Source organism: Apteryx mantelli, chromosome 16 (genome assembly GCF_036417845.1).
Source record: "Apteryx mantelli isolate bAptMan1 chromosome 16, bAptMan1.hap1, whole genome shotgun sequence".
Taxonomy (NCBI): domain Eukaryota; kingdom Metazoa; phylum Chordata; class Aves; order Apterygiformes; family Apterygidae; genus Apteryx; species Apteryx mantelli.
In genome coordinates, this window is record NC_089993.1 from 1,052,972 (window position 1) to 1,074,862 (window position 21,891).

The window sequence follows — 21,891 nt, forward strand, 5'->3', positions numbered from 1 at the left end:
CAAAAAGCAAAAATGGTAATTATCTGATCAGCTCTGTCAGTTTTTTCTCTTTAGAAAGGATAGTATTTCTTTCAGCTGAACATTTGTAACTTTTCTGCCCTGCTCCAATATGTTACCAGGTATATAAAAACAGTTTAGAGAAATATCCCTGTTCTTTTTCCCCTTCTTCCCCACTACCAGTAATATCTACACCTCTTAATAGTGTTCAAATAAAAAAGTAGTAGTAGCTGGTTATAAAATCTCTAGAAACTTCTGATAATTTACCAGAGGAGCTATAAATACAAAATAACCTTATTTTGTTATCTTGTCTCTAGAAGCCATTTAGCCTCAATATACAAACTTATCCAGTTGCAGGGTCAAGCTTATTCAGATCTTTTAAAATCCAGTTAAAACATCTGAATGCCTTCCTAAGGCAGTGAATTCTCCAAGCCTACCGCAAAACAGAGGCGTTCACTGTTTTCACCTCACTAATCATTCTAATTAAGGGACATATTCTTTTATTGAAAGACAGTATTTGCTGTTTGTTTTTTTTTCTAATACACTGGCAATTTCTTCCTTGTAGTATTCCTAATCTCGTTCTAGTAGATAGGCTGCTTACAAGTTTCTTTCAAATACGAAGTTTCTTTCAAATATGTCACAACCTCTTCTCAAAAGAGCCTTACAACAAAATGTGACACAAGTGTGGAACTTCAGTTACATATTCTAAATCCTTGCTTTTCCTGCAGGTCAGACACAGCAAAGGAGCCTAGTCTGGACTGTTCCACCACTGACTGCTCCCTTTCTCCAGTCACATAAAGCCACAGACAGTAAGGTATCAGTAATACAGCACTATTTTCTTTTCTTTAATTTCAAAAGGCACTAACGATTTATACCTAAGAAAAAGAAACCAACAGTGCAACATCATATAGATCAGGACACACTACAGCTCTCATTCTGTTTAAGAAAAGACTTACTAGACAGATGGTTGGTAGCCTGTGTTGGAAGAACCTTCGGCACAATGGGACGAGAAACAGCGGCTTTATTCAGTGAGGACTGGATTGGCCGAAATGAACCTCTCCCTAGGGTGAAGGATTAAATAACTCTCACGCAAACGAAATCTCACATCTTTAAAGCAGAATACAACACAGTTCAATGGAAGCAAAATAAACAAATTCCAAGCAGCAGTGAGCTCCAGGAATGCAAATAGTGGAGACGATGAAGGAGACGTGAAATAGTAATAAAAGCTAACCAATGCCCTACCACAAAAAAATGCAACTGCAGGTGTTGCTGTGTTATTGCAGCTGCCTTCATTATTTTCAGTGAAGATAAACTTTAACCTCTAATGTTGATTTTTAGACTAATACTGAGATGAGAGATAACTTGTACTATCATGTACTTAGGAGTGGATCAGCAGGAAAGGACAAGTGGACAATATCGATTATACTGTATGACATTTAATCTACAGTATCTCAGATACTAGGAAAAGTTCAGTATGAAATCTAGACAAATGATTACACCCCATATAAAAATATTCTTCTCTTGGTAATTTTTTGCAAAATTTTGTCTCCCTGTAGAGAACTCTACAGTACTGAAAGCAGGAAAGAGTGAGGAGTGGAAGAAAAAATTCTCTATTATAATTGTGACTTCCTTAACAATGATCCAGGAGTACAATCCTATCATCCTGTAGGAAGTGACTCAACCAACCAGTAAACAACTTTGCGGTTCTGAAAGGATATTTTCCTCTTTTCAAAAATCCTTCCTTTGTGCAGTGTTAAGAGACACTTTCCAATCCATCTCATGGCAGCATAAAAGTGATGGAAGATATGCAGACTCACCTGTTATGGATGAGTTGGATAAGATAGAAAAGGAACAGACGTGCTGGGACGGATTTCCAGATGGCCTAGGGAGCAGCGTTCTCTGTGTGAGAGATGCAACAATAGACAAAATATATTTAAACACAGAACACAGGGTAAAGCTGATCTTCTAAAGTTTAGAAGTTCATGATTGAACTGCAAATTCATCTTCCATTGCGATTAAACAAGTGTGAATTAATGAGACAGCAACATATACTTGGGACTTTTTAAAAGAAATGATATTGCACAGAGCAGAATATCTCACTACCAAAAAATAATTTGTACGTAACTTCTAGGCAAATCATAGATTCTATTCTCAGAACAGGAGAGACCAAAGGGTATGTTGGAACTGTGTAACTTTGTTTTCCCCAAGAAGTTTCCATTATTTTGTTTTTAATACATTTCGTGTATGTTCCCCACCTGCTACAAATACCTATGAAAAGTCCGTGGTTTAACAGCGGCATCTGCCTTTTTGCTGGGATCACTGGAGTAGTCTAAGGGAGGTTAATGTCTGCCTACCACCAAAATTTGGTAATAGGCTGCCTCCTCCTTAAATCTCTTTTGGAAATCCTAGTTTATTTTGTAAATCAGTGTTCCTTCAAACAGAGTATGTTGTGTTCCTTCAAACAGAGTATGTTTTCTTTCACTATACTGTCTATTCCCCCCCCAGTTTCTCAGTAATTAGTGAGTAGGAAGCAGAAAAAAAAAATCTAACTGGAGATCTTGTTGCAATAACAGTGACAGATCAGGATACCAGATGAACACACTGCTTGTGTGTCAGTACCAGGAGGGGCCAAACAGCAGAACCTGCTTTCAGACGAGGAGTTTCCTACCACCTCCCAAACTACCTCACGCACTGGATTACTAGTGTTCTTGATGCTCCTCACATAGGGAAGATATCATGGCTGCTTACAATACAGACTAAAACACTTGTTTCTTCAGATGCTCAGCTTTACTCTTCCAGCGGATGTTATGAGGGAAGTTCAATTTTTTAGTTCATTTAGGCCCAAGTCATTATTAACCTAACCATTATCTATTTGGGATGCACAGAAGGCATTCCCCACTTTGCAAATTTTTCTGACCTGTACTACCAATGGCTTCCGCAAGTGTCTGTTCCGTAATTTCCTTGGCTTTGGCAAGAAGAAGTCTGACTGCATCTGGAGTATAACAGGAAATGTATTAGAAAGTATTTTAAACACCCAGGCACAGAACGTATTATTCAAAAAACTCCATTCTCCAATAAAAAAAAGTTGTAACTATATACTAAAATACTGTGTTTTGTTTTAGACTGTAGATTATTCTTTCCAAAACTATCTTTAGATTAAATACATCTCATTTTGATGCTCCAACACTGACACAGATATTATTCTAACCAAAAGCTGCTCAAAGTCATAGCCCAGTAAAAGCAAAGCCTCATGGGATATGCAAAGCACATCTCCCTTAACTAAAACTGAATACTTCAGCTTCATCTCCCATACCTTCTGCTAGGGTAGGAAAGTTTTCCACCAGGAAATGTGTATTTTTGTTCTTGTTTTACTGAGACAAAGCTTTCTCCCAAAGAAACTGTTTCAGTGCTTAACTATTGTAGCTTGGTGTGATGCTGTTATTGAGATTTTATATATAAAAATAAAATAAATATTTTAATTAAATCTCAGCAATAAGGATATATTAAAATTCGTTGCATTAGAAGAAGTATATCAGGTTTTTTAAACATGGCAAAAATATTTTGCTGGAGCAATTTAATTACCAGAGTGAACCAGTTTAATCAGGCAGTGTGATGGCATTCAGGCCTGAAGAGGTGGTGTCACTTCAAAGTCTAATTATATGATCAAAATCTGACAAATCTCGTCTGATATAATGCCATGCTTGAACATCACTAGAAGCAAGACTTCATAAAGAAGCCAGTGCATTCTGTTGAACAAAAAACCCCGTAATCCCTATTGGAAGCTGTCTCAGGCACAGCATGCTACTGTTTTCATTCACTGGTCTCACTTACACTGATTGTGTCTAAGTGCTGCCGGAAGGTCAGTTCTGCTTCTTTACTAGGCAAGAACAGTTTCCCATGGCGGCTGTTGGGTGGTAGAGTTGTAGGAACTGCAAAGAGTCCACCATCTGCATCAGTGCTTCCAGAACTTGAAGGACCAGCCACCAAGAGAGGTCTAGGGAGGTTTCTCAAACCTAGAAGATTTTAAGGGCCGTTTAAATGAAGTGAAAACAAAAGAAAAATAATTATTTAGTAATTGAAGAACCAGACTGAGAGTTGAGACTTAGGGATTCTGGCTCTGCCACCATCTGTTTGTGATCTTATACAAATCATGAAACTGAATACTTAATTTTTGCCACATGTAAATTGACAGTGTGTACCTGCTTCACAAGGACACTGCAAACATTCACTTGCTTTGAAATCCTTCGATGAAGGGGGTTAAATGCAATTTTACATTACTAAAGAAACTAAAGCGTAGGGACCTGATTTTGAGCCCCACACAGACTGTGTTAACCAGCTTATCTGCTCAGTTTATAGAAATACTCGAGTGCCCTTTCCACTAAACAAAATATATAATGCATTTGATCCACTCCTTTTGTAGGGGAAGATAATATAGATACAGACTCATTCTACAATCTTTACATGTAACTTAGACTTATTTTTCCAAGCATGGTAATTCAAAGTGTAACCCCTATAAAATGATTCTGGTGACAGAGAAATCAGAGTGGGGACCAGTTTACCAAAAACACCTTCTCAAAGATGGATTGCCTTAGCAATATATACTGCACTCTGAAATAATGGTATTTGGGCTGAGTAAATGAATTCCATTTACACTTTTCTTTAAAAAGAGAATTGTATTAACTTACAGTGGAGTGCCTGCTCTGCAGGCATCCAAACAGGACGAAAGTCAGTTATTACTAGTGCATCACCCTGAGATAACAAGGAAGCACACCTCTCTTCCATAGAAGTGCATACTCTGTGTGTTATACTGGGTTTCGTTACAACAGACAAAAATAGCTATTTTCACACTCAATAATATTAGACCCACAATTGATACTGTACTCCAGCCTCTACAGCTGGGAGGCAGCAGGCACCTGGCTCACCCAGAGGTGGCAGAGGTAAAGCATACAATGATTCGTAGTGGTTCCTGCAGCTTCCCAGGGCAGGCAGACAGGGCAGCACAAGCTTGGTCCACCCTAATGTAGACATAGGTACTACACAACGCTTTATTCAAGAAGTGTTTTAAAGAACATCAAGCTTTATTTGCCTAATAAATAATCATGCAGGCCTTATTATCCCCATTTTAAAGATGAAATGCTGACAGAAGCACTGTGGGTTAGGTCCATATTTAAATGAAGAAATTACCACCTCCACCCTGCTGCTCTAAACTCTGCTCAGTTTTTCCAAAGGCAAGTTAAAACTGCAGTGTGCCAAAGGATCTAAAATAAATCTGGTTTGCGAATTTGAAACGATAAAATCAATTAATGTAGAACAGCAAAAATATTAGGGTCTCCTCCCTGACCAGAAGGAGAATTGTTAAAGGGAACACACAAAATATTTTCTTAAAAAACACACTAAAAGGATTCACTGCAGAAAGTAAGGAAATGCAATACAATAGAGGCAACTAAAATTATGTAATGATATTTTAAGTATTATAGGTGATTTTGCGTCACAGCTGTTGATCTGCTCTTTCTAAACCTCCTTGCGTGATTCTTCTTATCCCCTCTTCTGTCTCCTCAGAGAGCCGTGTGGTTTTTGTGAAGCTGTCAGTTTGCCAACCCTTTCAATTATTCTGGGGTGAACAGAACTTATCTTCTAATCATTATTTTCTACTGGGAAGGCCAAATCAATTTATCTTTAATTAAAAAAAAGAGAAAAAAACCCAAAGGTAGTTAGCAGCTAGACAGACTCAGGACCAAACTCTATGAGGAAACCCACCTAAAAGTGACCTAGAAGTTTGCTTTCTGATAGCCAAATTACTGTAGTCATTTAATAGCGTCATATGTGAGGATACAAAGAAGCTTTATAATTACTGTATACTAAAGGCTACAATCCAAACCATAAGCAATTCATTCCCAAATTCTGAACACCTTCACAAGGGCTGATAAATGGGATTCAGCGTGTCTAACAGTAAAACAGAATGTAGGGCAAAGATACCAGACTTGCTTGGCCATCAGCTTGACATGCTGGAATGCCATTACAAGAGGCCTAAGCTGAGTATATTACCCCCGGCAGAGCTGCTGAGATGCAAAACTAATAAGTTAGGTAGAATGCTGTATTAAACACACTTTTATTGCTCTTCTGTTCAAGCCAAACAGCTCAGCTGAAGCCAACTTGGCTACCTTTGACTGGTACTGCACAAAAGCAGGAATACATACTCTACATTTTTCACTCCCTGATTTTACACTAAAGACTATGTGTTTCATTATAAACCATATAATCTTCTCTTAAACCAAACCAGTATACAACTCTATTTATTTTGATTCAGTGATGCAACTTAGACTAATACAGACAATTATACTTGTTTTTGAATCAACGTAGGTCTGCAAAAACAAGACAGGTGTGCCTACTTTCAGGGGATCAGATATAAGTATTTTTATCTTCTTGCTGGTTCTGTCTGGTATTCTAAGTTGATGATCCTTATCCTTACTTAAAATACTTCAGAAATGATTTTCAAGGCATTAGGGGAAGCATAAAGTACAATCTCATAAAAACGATCAAGTTGCAAATAAAGGAAGTTTGATTTTACTTCTGAATCTGATTTAAGAAGATATGCCTTCCTGGCCTGCGTATCTCACAGAAATATGATGATTCCTACATTTTACCTATTAAATTATTGGTGTCTTTACTAGAAATTTAAGTAAGTGTGTCCTTGTCTGCAAGTAAGTGCAATGAAGCTTCAAACAGAGATGAAGCTGCTATAACACCATTTTAAAATGAAAACCACACAGAGCACCAACTAAGGTGTTTCACAGTATTGGTTAAATTGCTCACGGTCCATTGCTCCTTACAGCATGGGTGTGAAAAGGGTAGCATATGAATGGCAATTGTTCCCAGTAACTCTGACACTTTCACTGTTTTTTTTTAAAAGTCATAAAACATTTGCTGGCAAATGCAACTGGCTGAAGAATGGAACTGAAATTCTTGGTCTGCATGGCTGAGGCTTACAAATTACATCAGTTGTACCCTCTAGGAGAAGAAGAAGGTAGTTCATAACAATCATTCAGTATTTCATCTCAGCAGAGAAAATTTTCGGTAAAATATTATTTTAATCAGCAAAACTTAATCAGTATATTTATTCTCTCTCGCCCTATAAGCCTTCACTCTCTTGAGACCCAATACCCCATAGCGGTCATTTCCTAACAAGAGCCAGCATCTCTGCAAGACTGACTTGGTGGGACATTTTCTGGAGTGTAAACTGTACTATTGACATGGGTTGTTCGAGTTTAGAGAAATACTGAATTTATGACAACCCTAAACCAAATTAACAGCATAATATTTAGGAACTCTCATTCTCCTAGAATTATGGAAAAAAAAAATACTATGGCATATAATTGGGTAGAGTTTCCCAAACACTGATATGATGTACTAATGGTCTGATTTGTTGAAGTGAGTTTTTATGAACACTCACCTGAGGAGCTGGAAGCGGCACTGGGAGAAAAGGTCTTGTTGTTGCGAAGGGCAGACTGGTTTCGTGCACAACCTGGACTCCTGGTGCTGATGGCAATCACCTTTCCTGGAGGAGTCAGTGACTGCTCCTCTTGAGTAGGCTTTATAGGTGACGTGGCAACAGAGCTCATCTCAGGGGTCTAAAAATGCAAGCACATGAACCGAATACAGTGTTTTATTGTTACAATAAATGCATTGTTAAACCCATGGCTGCTTCAGGAGCTTTAAACCCCCCCCCCCCATCTTACTACAGTATCTTTAAGTACTCTTACCACTGCGTGCGTGTGTGTGTGTGTGTGTGTGTGTGTGTGTGTGGTGGAAGGTTAAAATTCTTTCCCTGTGTATTTGAAGTATCATCGGTTAAATATCATCAATTTATATTACAATCAGATTAGCATTCCACAAGCTTCACAGTGTGCTGGACCGCCCCACACACAAAAAAAAAACAACAAAAAACCCCCCACCACAGTAGAGGGGAAGGCAAGGATTTGTCACAGTACCAAAAAAGGGGTTGCTTTCAAATTCAACGGAAAACTAATTTTCATAAACTCTAACTATCCAGATGGCTCCTCTGGTTGGAAGTACACCTGGACAAAAATATCTTGCTGTTAATTCTAATCAAGTAAAGATGAAAAGTTTTGAAAATTTTCCCATTCCTTCTCCTATTTTACACTGTATCACAGCAATAAAAACAGAACCACATGGCAAGGTGCTTTACTAATTTTCCAGGTCTATCCAGTTAATTCATTATTTATAAGGTTTTGTAGAAAAGGTTGCCTTTTTAAGAAAGCTGTGTGCAACCACAGGCATAAAATTACCACCCACACTTGACTGCAATGCAATTTTCTACAGTTTGTTTTATGCTGGTAATCCTCATTTAAAAGCAAGTACCACAGCACAGTTGGCCATTTTGGCTTCACTATAAATCATCTTGAGGAAACAGCAGGGATCTAAACAATCACTCCTTCTTCTGTTAAAGCAGCTTTTTATCTTCCCCTTTAATATCATGATGGGAATGCTGTGCTACAGTCTAAACCGCCGCGGACTGAATCGTTCCTGGAATTCCTGACACAGCATGGCAGTTCCACCAAGCTCAGGAGTTCCACCTCCCTGAAGTACGGTCCTAAAGATAGTGACTTCAGATCATGAGCTGGAGACGTCCAGACTCCCGGAGAGCAGAAGTACCGGTGGCAAAAATATCACCCTTCCTATTATTTGATGAAATGTAGAGGATTTAAGAGACAATCCTTTCCAAAAGTATACTGTACTTTCAGGTAGGCAGTAAATATCATTCTCATCTCTTGAATATATGTATCATTCCCATGACAGTCACTGCCCCAAGTGACCTTTTCTGTGCATGTTTTTTTTAACTCTTTCAGTGTATTTTTCTGCAATAAAGTCTGTATAAACTAGTACTTTACAAATAAAGGAAAAGGTTCCTCTTTTTATTAGAATGTATGATATTGGTACATACCTGAAAGAACTGCATAATTTTTCAGGGGTTTTACACTACTTTGGTTAAGACACAAACAGTGCAAAAGTGACAGGAGCACACATGCAAATAATAACTGCCTCAGATCATATCTTTATTCTCTCCCTTCTTCCCCCTGCCCCCAAATTGAATGAGATACTCCTCTTTCTAGTTTGCAAAAGTTCAATCCTACTTTCTCTGGCTGTCACATGTGACACTAGAAGTAAAACCAGATGCGAAACAAGGAGACTTTGTCACACACCAGTGAGATGTGAGACCAGGAGCCTTCAGAATTTAAACAAAGTCTGTATCAGACTGGAGCTGTATCTCAGAGAAGATGGTTTTACATTTATAAAATATGAGACATTTAAAAAATCCTACATCCTATGTTTATAGAATCAGGATCAACAGGAGCTTTAGGGAGGGGGAAAAGGATACTAAGTCTCTACCAACAAGCAAAGATCAAAGAATTATGAGTGTTTGGGACTAGTGATTCATTTGCATTCTATGCTGGAGTACGATGCAAATGTTATCTGACTAAATTTGGATGATGGGGATCTGATGAGTTAAAGATCTGTTGAATTCAGACTCTTTTTGGACTTTGAAAGAACGTTTTACTAAATTTCAATCAGTTACACTAGAATAAAATGGCTGCCCAAATTGTCACAGGGGCATATCTCAAACTCTGGTTACAAAGCACAAGAAGGAAAGCAGGTTTATCCCCAGTTGTCTGCCCTACGAAGAATGTATTTTTCTAGGCAAGTTAAACACATGTATCTAGAGTCTCGGAAATAAAACACGAAACTCATTTTGCCACTTTTACAAAAATCACCGCAATAGACCAAAGTATACTGGCTATGCTATTGCAAATAAATCAATTCTTTTCACACCTATACTTAGTGTAACTTGAACTGCATTAACATTGGAAATTAAGGGTTGCAGTTTTCTTTTGGAGTGTTAACCTGAGACAGAATAGAAGGCACCTAATCTCATGACTGATCTTTTCAGCAGTCACATTAAATGTTTAATATAATACTACTGAAACTGAGACCCATGGCAAACCAGAAATTAAAAGGCAGAAAAAACAGATGCAGCATATTGAGAAGTCCACTTTGCAGCAAGCTGTTTTGAAATGGTTTTTACATAGGTGACTCCAAGATCTTAACAAGGCTGGTCACTGATTTAATATGAGAACAACAAGGATGGGAAATCATTCCCCGGATCATATAACCAAGAGTTTAGCTTCTGGAGCATAAATGAGAGCTACTTACTGGTTTGGGATTGACTTCAGTAGAGATGAGTTTTAAAAGGCAGTTTAGGAGTCTCTGCTTGTGAAAGGTGGTACATGTAGGAACAGCACTTGGTTCGGATGTTTGCTCCCTAGCATCCTGGGTTTCTGGCTCCAGGACAGCCAGCCAGTCGTACTCCAGCTGCAGCTTGTTCGGCTTGCCCATCATGAGGTAGACTTCTGCCAGCGTAAGGCTCTCAGAAGTTCGTAGACTCCATCCTTCTTCTCTAACCTGTTGAGAGAGCCTGCTCGGGTCATCCTTGAGAGACTTTGAACTAGATTGTCCCTGAGGTGGAGGTGGAAATGAGGAGCTCAGCTTCTCTTGAGAATCCTCCATTACCGCATCTGTTATCTCCTTGGTACAAGCATCAAGCTGTAGACTGGGGCCATGGCTAGCCTGAGTTTCATATCTGGACGGGCCACTGCTGGGTGAAGCCACACTGCCTCTTGGCAGCTGTGCTGAATAGGCATCAGATGTCTCTGTGCTCCCACTTGGAAAAGCCACAGGAGAAGTATTACCAGCTGCTGGAGTAGAGTCTTTTCCATGCAGTTTGTCTGTGCAAAAACATTTCTCTGGGACGATCAAGTCCTGACAGGACTTCATGTACCGCGGGAACGGATCAAGCAGAGAGAGCTCCTCCACATCAGGGATCTTCCTGCAAGCACAAGCTGTGCTGCATGATGGTAGTACAGTTGCTTGGTCACCGGCCAGGGCCTCCCTGCCCTCCACACAGAAGGTCACTGAGCTCAGCTTTTCATGGTTCCCTCCTGGATCTTGAAGTCCAGAAGGTGGTTTGTTGAGAGAATTAGTGATGCCAAGATTTGAGGCTGTTCCTTCCACCAGACCAATCTCTGGGGAACCATCTTCAGTGCTTGCAGAAACGTCAGCTGTGGGCTGAGAGGTTCTGCTTGATTCTGTAGTGCTCTCTGCCCTTCCAACACTCTTACCACCTTCTGTTCCCCGTGTGTATTTCAGCTGTCCCCTAGCTGTCCCCTGACCACTCTGTATGCCTAAGATTTGTGCGGGGGGTAGTAAGTGAGAGTCTTTTGTGTTCTGTTTGCATTTGCCAGTTTCCTGCCAATGCACTGTGCAGAAAGCCTTGGAGTGGACCACTCTGGCTACCCCAGGCAGAGGGGTGAGTGTACAATTCTCTCCTGGAAAAAGATGGAGCATCACTTTCTCCTCTGAGAGGCTGCCTCTTGTTTCTGAGTCTCTGGTGTCTTGAAGCTGCCGTTCCTCTAGTGTTTTACGCTAAAAAAGATGCGTCAAAGAATACAACTACCATCTGTCCCTTCAAAAGAAGCACCTGGTAGCCTACTTTGCAAATAAAAAAAATACATAGCTGATCAGGGATATGTTCTCTACTCAGCATAGATATGAATGCTCTGTGATCTTTGGAAATTAAGTCCTTCTGTGTTGATACGGGCTATCCTGAAGACTCACTAGAAGCAGCAAACTAAATCTCTGTTCCAAGCAAAATTACTGATCTCTGGTTCATGCTCCACTGCAATTTAAAAAAAAGTCACTGCATAGCAAAACAGACTCTCCTTTCTGTACAGCAGCCTCTATTTTACATGTTTTGACATCTTTCTAAGTGTCGAGTGCTACGCTGCCACTTCGTCCAGGCTCACAAATTAAAAAGAAAAGCCCAAAAGCTTGAATAAAAGGACTAAGAACAGGATGGAGCATACTAGTTCACAGGAGAACATAATGGCTGATATCTCACAAATCCTTCTACTGCATGGGTCAAAACACTCCGTAATGTGTCGTAAGGCTTGGACCGCATGTAGATAATACATACTAGGCAACAGCAGCTATGTGAACAACAAACTTAAGCCTTGTTGTGGTAGGGCTACATAAAGCAAATGGAAAGCTCAAAAATCTGAAACTGTAAACAAAATAGCTAATTACTATCAAAGCTTCTACAATGCAGTCATCCATCTACGATGAAATGGATTCAGGTAACTGTTTACAGAAATGAAATAAAGGCAGGGAGCTTCATTATTACTAACTAGCTTTTCAGGGATTGTGGCAGAGAAAAGTTTAAGTAGAAGTGAAATGCTTGGGGTTTCCCGCTAATGGCTCCCTCACATTAGTGATGCTGAGTATTAAACATGGTCTGGTAAATACGCTAGGTAGATTTACATTTTTGACACAAAATTGCTCCCAGGACACAGCATGCAGAACAGACTAAGCAGGAAAAGGATACGATGCGCACTTCGTGGAGAGCCCACTTCTGCTTCAGGAACTCAATGAGGCTGGAGACCTTCCGATGCAACTCTACTATCATCCTGTATGCAAAATATACAAAGCAAAGGAACAGAGGAAAATGTCAGCAGAAGCTCAAATCACAGCTGCAGCACTAGAATGGGAATCAAGGCAGAAACTGGCATTCTGTAACTATCCACTCCCAATCTCAAAACAAAAGGATGAACTTTATCTGGCAATGCTAAAATGTAGATAACTCACAACTGTGAAATATCTCAAAGGCCTAAATATTTGCTTTTTGCCCTCAATGTATTTTACAAAAAAACCCTCTAATGCTAAAAATCCTCATTCTCCTCTCTGCACAGTATTTGGTCATCATATGGAACTGCTCTATTTGAAAGAACAATCAGCATCAGAAAGGTCTACTGTTTTCTGCTCTGAGTTCTGGACTAGGTATAAGTACTAAAATGAACAGCCAGTGATAACACTGGAACAACAGCATCAACTACATTTTGTGGGAAGGAGGTTAATCTATAAATACCTTCCTTTCGGCTAATATCACTGTGTTGCAGTTGACATGTTCAGAGTTTTGGTGCAGGCTCCTCTGACCACTGTTTTACTTCCCTTCCCTGTGTCTTAAGGTGCATTCAATGTAAACTTTAGTAGAACTAGTGCTGCAAATAAATGTTTTACTTGCCCCCTCTGCTCTGACAACTGTGTGTAAATGACACAAAGTATATCACTCTCCAACTTCAGCAGCTCCTTTAAGTATTCAAATGAAAAGGTATAAAGAATAATGGTAATCTAATTTTCAAGTTTGAGATCCCATGATCTGCAAGAATCACATACTCTGGTTGGACGAAGCCTTCAGAGTAAGTACATTTAGGCAAACTGCTTTATCATTCAGATATGTACTGCCTGGTTGGCAGACAGAATCCTGAAGAGAGAGAAGATGCTCAAATGCTGCCCATATATTTCCCTACTCCATGCTAAGCACCACAATTAGCTCATTATTACCTAAGCCGTGGATTCTGGGCAAGACTCTGCACTCGAGCCCATGCGTGATTATTTCGTGGCTGCAACTCCACGGGGACCTTGAGAGGAAGACGCACTGGCTTCTGGTCCTCTTCATCACTAACGCCTGAAGGGAAATGAAGCAAAAAGGGCATGGGTCAAAGTAAGGATAACTCTGTCAGGCAGAAAGCTGTATACTCAATTAGATGAAGAAAAACATCACAGATATGGGCATCATCCAAAGACAACTTAGGCAACTCAGTTTCACCAGCGGAGCCTACTTCCTTAGATTACCTCCTCTTCCCATATATTAATGTTTTTCCTTGGAAACCGCAGTGGTATTGGAGCTTCTAGTTGAGTGTCTGGAAACTTTATACAAATATAATATTTCATATCTTTAAACTGCAGTTATGCTACTTACTGAAAGAAAAAGAGATCATACATAGCTGAACTGGAGAAGGTAAAAAAGTCTAAAAAGCTCAATGCTAAACAACATACTGCTGCTTATTCATTGGCACAAGGAAGAAGACAGCATAATCTTAACATACATTAAAAGCACAAAGTGGCAAAGCAAAAGTGATCTTGTCTGATGCAGCTATTCCCTTTGCAACTTAGCTAATGTCATATTCCAAGATTTAGCGAGCTGGGTGAGGCTTAAATTTACTGGGACCACACAAGCAAACAGGATAAAAAGACAATAGGGACGTATCTGTGCCCAAATCAAATGTGAAATGGCACTAATTGCCCTGCCAGTGATATACGTCTCAAAACAGGCCTATTCTCTCTCATATTTTTCCAACCATCTGCTAAAACTCTTTCACATTCCAGTGCCTCTTACATACCATCTGGATCACAGAGTTTCTTCAAAGCCCTGCACATTGGAGCTTTGATACGAAGGTTTCTCCCTTTGTAGCGAACAGTCGTGGCCCTAAATATATTGAAAAAGAAATATTTATAGGCATGATGTACAAAAGTTCGTGAATACATACATATTAGTGACACAAAGTCAGATATAATCAAGTCTATAGGAATGAACAAAAATATATAAGGGGTTGCAGCGCCCATTCAGAAGGGTATTTAAAACCTTCAGTCTCTTCTATCATCTTACTTTTCATTGTAGAGACACTACCCTTGTAACCCTCCTCTTTCAAACTTCCATGAAGCACTGTGTCCAGGGCTATCCACTGAGGGAGGGATCATGTTATATAAAGAAGTCCAGAATTGTGTTAGTTCTGTTGAAGAGACCTCAGAGACAGCTTCTTCCTAAAAGACAACTGCTTTTGCTTTATTCTTCTCCTTCTCCTTCTACTCCTAATACTTCACTATGAAAAAAAAAACAGTCTTAAGTTTTTTTATAAAGGGTCTTCCATTTTGGAATACCTATGCCACATTTGTTGCAGAAGTGAAGTCTAACTGCTTGTCCAGGAATCAGAGCAAAATAAACGTTCACAGTACAATTTCATTGGCTTTTAGCTTCGATACCATATTAACAGCTATAAAGATCCTTAAAATCAAGACTCCATTTTATGTTTTGCAAACATTAGAACCAGTTAATTTTTTCACTCAGATGGCCTTGTTTTCTTGTTAGAGGTTTAAAAGGCAGGTATTGACACCAACAAAAGCTACTAATAGCAATATTTACGTTTATTACCTCAACCAGTGAGGATCAGCTACCATAGAAGCAGCAGGGTTAAAAACAAATCTCTGCAAGTAGAAGGAAAGAAATAATGGAGGATGTTCCTACAAGAGGATCTGATTTTTTCTATGTTGGAAGGAAGACATCATTAGGCAGAAAGGGTTACTGGTCTACACCGCTGAGAGGGAAAGCTGCAAAGGGGCAGCAGGAAGTAAAGCCAGATCTGTAGAGTTGAAGAGGTAGCAGCTCAGGAGTTTGAATTATTAAGCTATGAACTTCTACACATTAAGAATCTCCCAGGGCTAGAAGGACAGTTTTCCAGATTCGGCACTGAGCTATCAAAAACCAAGGGAATACACTGAATGGACTCTGATACAGAGGAGGTGATGACTTACTCCTGAAAAGAGCAGAAAGGTCTCAAGTGCTATAAAGAAACTAGCAACACTGCTGTTTAAGAGAAAAACAAACACAAGAAAAACTCCCAAGAGCTACTTGCCTACTTCTAAATAGTTCTTCCTATCTTCACATCTGCTACAGCAGACAATAATGCCATCTTAGCCCTTAAATGGGAAGCTTAATACCCTCTTGCCATAATGTTACTGAAGTATCTTGACTGCAGGTATGATTTATCAGAAAGTCAGCATTCTTTAGAAAATAAATCTCCTGAAACCAGGTTTAATCACATGCAGCTAACACTTTTTTTTTTTTTTTTAAATAAACCAAGTTTCAATACAAATGAAGACAGGACCAGTATGATCACTCCACCCTCACTCAAGTCAAGTTAGCTAGTACTGCAAAACAGAAAGACAGGAAACTCAAATTCTGCTGTGCTAAAATTTAGCTGGTGAATGTTTGAAAAACTGCAGACCTTCCCTCCTGGTTCTGAATCTCTAGGTGCAGAACCTCCACTTTTTATCATGAGGACAAACTTTGGTCTTGAGCAATCAGAAATGGGTGCATAGTGCAAAAGTGACTGGTGCTGTACCTGGTAGAAAAATGGAAGGATTTGGCAGAAAAGAAAGAATATGCAGTGGATAAAAACTCCAGATACCTATTACCTTTCTCTGTCCAGTGGTTATTATTGTTTTCCCCAAAACAGCAAAATCTCAGACTTCCAATGTCAAACCTCCTGTTACGGTATCAAAGAGCTCTGTTCCCACCATTAATGCTGTTCATGATACTAAGTCATTTTATAAAGCTCATGTTGAGATGACAGGATGCAAGAATGCATAAGACTGCTAGAAAACAGAGAGTCTGGGAAAGCCAAAGAATGGCTGTAGGGAATATAACGTTGCTGCACTAACAAGCTGAAACAGTTATCTTTCTTGTTCTTGCAAGCAGTTAATGCAATCAAAACCACTGTAATAATTTCCTTTCTTAGTGAAGACATGCCTAGATGTTCCCTCCTCTTACTCTAGGAGAAAACACAGTTTCACAATGGTCTTGTACAAAATCCACTAAAGCCAGTGGAAAGTAATGCAATTAACTTAATGCACCTTGAAACAGGTCCCTAAATTGCAGATCTACGGCACTATCAACTGTACCTGGGCACTGAGGGCAGTGCCACACACTTCTTTTGACTACTTGTACTAGCTGAAACTGTTCCTGCACCTTGATTTTAGTTAAAGCAGCACTTTTTCATCAAATGTGCCCCTGAAGTAGCCTCATACAAACAAAGAGTCGTAACAGTATTACTATTTCAACTTTAATAGTGTAAGGGCATAAGTGAGGCAAGGTTTGTGGGAAGAAGCATTATTTTTTCTTAGACTAACTCATTTACTATATAGTCCAGACAGGCTGCTTTCTTCACAGGACTTGAAGGAAGAATGTGAATGCTTGAAAGGCTATTTCATCCACCTGTATCTACTGACCCAATAAAACACATTTTCTATCCCTATAAACTTCACTTCAGATAAATAGGAAGACATTCATGTTAAAATTTTACATCATACAAGGGATAGTCTACCTCACCTACACAAATGTGTAATTGTTTAACAGCAACTTCAAGCTAAAGACTGCAGCTAAGGGTTGAAAAATACGTATCAAGAACCTTAATACACCACTGTAATTTTTCAAAATGTTAGAACATCAGAACACGCAAATGTTAAGATTATGCTAAATTAAACATGAAAAAAAATGCATTTTCCAGAACCATTCATTCAACAGACTGGAAAAACAATTTATCTGTTTAACCTTTTACTTAGGAGATGCAGTATGTAACTGATTCAAGAAAAAGAAGGGAAAAGAAATGTATTCCTCTTCAATTTTCATATTCTTCTTTAAAAACCTAACTAATTGGTCATAAAGCATTTATGACAGTTGAGGCAGGCTACCTGCCAGTCGTTCCTCATTGATTTGCCTACCACCTGCTCCACTGCGTCTTGGGCTGCAGGTACCCAGCATCAGCTACCACTGCATAGCAGCTTGCAAAGAACAACCCATCAGCATTGTAAGCTCCTAGCTGCATTTGTATCCGTGCCTAAAAGGCACAGAGAGAAAACTAGGCAAAAAAAACAGAAAAGGAATGTGAAGAATACAAATATATTGCAGAAAAGACGTTAAAAAAAATCCAGAAGGACAGAAAAAGTGATGGAGGAAGAAAGACAAATGCAAAACTGCTGACAGCCCTAAAACTGGAGCAGCAACAAACTTGAGTACTGAATAAGAATAGCAGTTCAGAACTGAGCATCAAAATATGCTCTTCAATAAATGAACACAGAACATGCATGAATTTATATTAAAAACCTCATGTACAAAGTCACCAGTTTCTTGGTCCTGTCACTACAGCACTCTTCGGCTACGGCAATCAATATTTTTATTTTCATTGTAGCCTAGAATCTACGGTATTAGAAGAAGTAGCACCTCAGCTCTCTAGATTTAGGTATTCTGCTTGGAAAGTCAGGAATAACTCCCCTAACTCCTGTTTTCATAACGTGTGATGGCTTTAAAGCAATCTAAGGAGAGTCTGATAATAAAGTTATTCTACCTTTAAACTAGTATAAAAGTTGATATCTTTGAATACTGTAGTTTCCTAATTGAAACACATGGCATAAGAAAGCGGCTAAGGAATAGTTTTATTACTTTAAAAGAAAAACAAGGTAAAAATGAATAAAAGGACAGCCTGCGACAGAGCTAGTCTTAGCTTACAATACTGATCTAGCTAACCTCTTACATAGGTCCTGGATCTGTCCAAATGAAGAAAATGGTAAACATTAAAAAAACACTACCGTACCAAATATGCATTAAGAACCGCTAGTTCAGCTTGACACCGACAGCACTTTCCCTGACTGAAACAGAGCTTTTTAGTAATATAATGAATTGCTATTTTATTATCAAGACTTTTAGGGAGCAGCAAATTCCCACAATGGCATGACGAATGCCTTTACTAGGAAATCAAAGGCAACGAAGGATCACTCCCCCTCCACACAAAGCGCACCCAGGAACTGAAACAGGCAGACCAATACCCGTTAAGACATCTGCCTTTAACGCTCTTAAAAAAAAAAACCAAAAACTTGTGTTACAAAGATCATCTCAAGTTGGGGGAGCAAAAAAACAAAATAAATGCTAACAGACACTGAGCAGCAATGTGTTATAACAGCTGCATATTTACGGTATTTCTTTTATTTTGTATTTCTCTATTTTTTAACACTCATCCAGGAGTGCTAAAGATTTACAAACATATCCAGAGAATACATAAATTTCCCCAAGTGTATTTTTTAATTTTTTAATTAAATGTAAAGATTTTTACAAAACCTAAGTTTAATAAAAATGTTTCACTCCCGAAAGTGGAACAAAACAAAAACCTTCGGTCTAAGTCTATTTAGATGTGTTTCTGAACAGTTCTGGTGTACTGCCACGAAGCTTGCTTTCTTATTATATATCCTAATCACATAATCCAGGAACATATCATTGCTGTAATAAAAACTAGTAACAGAGGACTGGGCAGAAAGTGATTCAGATTCCCCATAATTTCTAACTGTGCTTTGTTCCGTAGTTGTCCTGCTTAGTAATTCTAAAAACTTCTTTAAGCAGCTCGTGTGGATTGGTGTTGACATGAGCATGCTGAATTACTTGGACCACTAAGGAAGCTGACAGAGCAATTCTTACCTTCCCCTAGGATTTACAAATACCTATACTTTGATCTATTTCCTAAAAGACCACTGATTCATGTAACAACAGTACCAAAGGCTACAGACTAGCCTGATTTTAAATGCTTCTGAAATTTTTAAGACAATACAGACAATCATAGCACTGAATGGTCTTAGCTTCAATAAGCAAACAGGGACATTTCACACAAAGATTTGCCGTTATTTGAAATAGTTCATTAAGTCTTCAAGCACTATTAACTACCTGTGGCCTCGGTTATCAGCTCAACCAGGAAGATTTTCAGGATAACTTTGCTACAAGCATCTCACAGGGTCATTTGGCTTTGATAAACCGCACCGTTATTGTAGAAATTCAGGATTCCAGGGTCTATATTCACTCTGCCAATAAACTGCCATGTGGCTCCTCAACCTCAGCCTCTCCTGACCCTTCTTACTGGTCAAATGAGACTAACATTTATCTACTTCAGGAAAACATCCGAATTAAGTAGTATGAGTAATAATGATAGGGATTCAATTTCACTCAAGACTTCAACATAGTGACAAACCTTACGAAGTGTAGTGCACTCTGAGAGGAAAAGAAGGAAAATCAGATTTAAAAGAAATGTGTTAGGAACAGAAGAAAAAGAACTGCTTACACATAGATAGAGCTCTCACAGAGATCTAACACCACTGAACAAATCGAAAAGAGAAAATTTAATCTAATGGAATATATGCAATGTGTTTGCTTGTGGAAGTATGGGCTGCCCATCTCCCTGCACATGCATGGGATTAATCCACATAGTGTAAACAGCTAGGTGTTAATAGAGATAAAAATTTAAACATTGTCTCCCTGCACAGTTTGCTCTTGTAAGAATGAGAACGTTTCCCAGCAAATAGGTAAGAGGTGCAGGAGAGAAAACAAAGTAAAGACATGTCTTTCACCTGGTAGACAAACAGCCTATGCAAGAGCAACTTTTTTTCTGAACTGCCTGAGAAGAATGTTAATATTTGTGTACACTGTAGTTTTTTGTAAAAGAAAAAAAAGTATTAATATTTTCAAATGTAAAGACCCCTGATTTCAAAACTACTACAAGATTGACTTTTATAGAATAAGTACTTAGACTTTATAGAAATCATTAGCCATCAGTTTCAACCACTTGAATTAGAAGAACTAAGGTCTTAATCATGAGAAATGTTGTAGATAAGAAGTCCTTCGAACAGCAAGTACTACACTGATGCTTTAGCTTGCCAAGTGATCAGTCTCATTTACTATGGCTTAGTCTATTTGGGTGACGCAAGCACTAGAAAGGCTCCCCAGTACAACCCAGAGGGGCCAGAATGACTGCCTCTATCCTGAACTCGGGAAATGCTCAGGAAATTAACTTCTTAGGGGAAAAAAAGCTTGGCCCAGGCTTTAAAACAAAAACAAAACCCAGGGATATCCCTGATAACTCCAATTAAAAAAAAAAATGTTTTAAGTATCATTTTGTTATATGAAAAACTTACTGAACGGGATGATGAGGAAAAAGATTTTCTTATTATACACAACCCAAACCAAATGATAATTTCTGCTCTAATTTCAAATTTCATAGTTATTAGAAGAATGAACAAGTGATTTCATAAACAATCAGATTCAAAGTGCAGCTCACAGGAGAGGGAAGGTTAATAAATTATAAGGTACTCATTTGGAAAGCTCAGGCTGTGAGCAATAAAAAGGCACAACACCAAGTATCTATTTTACGCACAAATATTTCAGGTATTCCCTCATTTCTAATAGTAGGACAACTTCTAACCACTTCTGTATTCTAAAGGACACTGCCAAGCAGGACTGAATCCCCCAAACCCGTAATTCTTTCTGGAAGTGAAAGAGACTATTCATCCTTAAAGTAAAGTAGATACAGAAGTGACTGGAGGGCTGAGGTCCAAGGTATACTGGAAGTGCTGTTTGAGGTCTGAAAGTCAGGGCTGGTGAGCACTGTGTATGGCAGAAGTGTATGGAGAAGAACTACATTCCCTATATTCAGTCAACTTGTTTTTAGTGCCATAACTTCGATAAAGAATTCTCATTTCAAGACTTTCTTAAACTTCACCCATCATTTGCTTACCAGTAACAATTAGTGGCTTCATAGAAAAGGAGGAGAAAAAACATATATGAAACAAACTAAGCACGCCAAATCAAACTGAAGCTCTAAGGAAGTGCGAGATGCCTTCTAGACTTTGGATGACCGATTTAACAACCAACAGTTCAAGAACTGCGTTGCTGAACAACCCAATTCCACAAATTTCAGGAAGAAGTTCATACTTACCCAGCCTGAATGAGTTCATTGAGTTTAGCTGCATTCTTGTCATCCATACCTTTCCATGAAAAGGGATAACACAGCGAATTAGGATTTAAGTTACATAGTCACGACCACTTGCATTCTGTTCAGTTTTCAAAACTATTATATTTTATTCTCATGAAGGATTAATGGGCATAAATGGCCTACAACATAAACTTCCTGAAAATACCGTTTTCACAAGGTGTAAGCTTTACACATTCCTTGCCACAGAAATTACATACTACTCAGACTAAATGACCAAAGTTTGTAAATACTGCAGAAATCTTGGGTTGCTGAGTATTAATCTGACACTGCAGTATTAAAAAAAAGCTTCCCGATCTCCATACTCAATCTCGGTTGCTAAGGCAGCAGAGCATAATGAAAG

General features: G+C 38.8%; 1 protein-coding gene across 6 annotated transcripts in view; it reads right to left on the reverse strand.

Moving 5' to 3' along the window:
* Positions 1–21,891, reverse strand: part of CRAMP1 (cramped chromatin regulator homolog 1) — a 51,698-nt gene that overhangs the window by 10,483 nt on the left and 19,324 nt on the right. For all 6 annotated transcript variants that reach the window (XM_067306015.1, XM_067306017.1, XM_067306016.1 and 3 more), the window contains 10 exons: positions 21,495–21,543; positions 14,310–14,395; positions 13,471–13,594; positions 12,455–12,536; positions 10,228–11,496; positions 7,448–7,625; positions 3,829–4,010; positions 2,915–2,989; positions 1,815–1,896; positions 954–1,058 (listed from right to left, as the gene is read on the reverse strand). In XM_067306015.1, the coding sequence (XP_067162116.1) occupies positions 954–1,058; positions 1,815–1,896; positions 2,915–2,989; positions 3,829–4,010; positions 7,448–7,625; positions 10,228–11,496; positions 12,455–12,536; positions 13,471–13,594; positions 14,310–14,395; positions 21,495–21,543 (2,232 nt within the window). The remainder of the gene's footprint in view (positions 1–953; positions 1,059–1,814; positions 1,897–2,914; positions 2,990–3,828; positions 4,011–7,447; positions 7,626–10,227; positions 11,497–12,454; positions 12,537–13,470; positions 13,595–14,309; positions 14,396–21,494; positions 21,544–21,891) is intronic.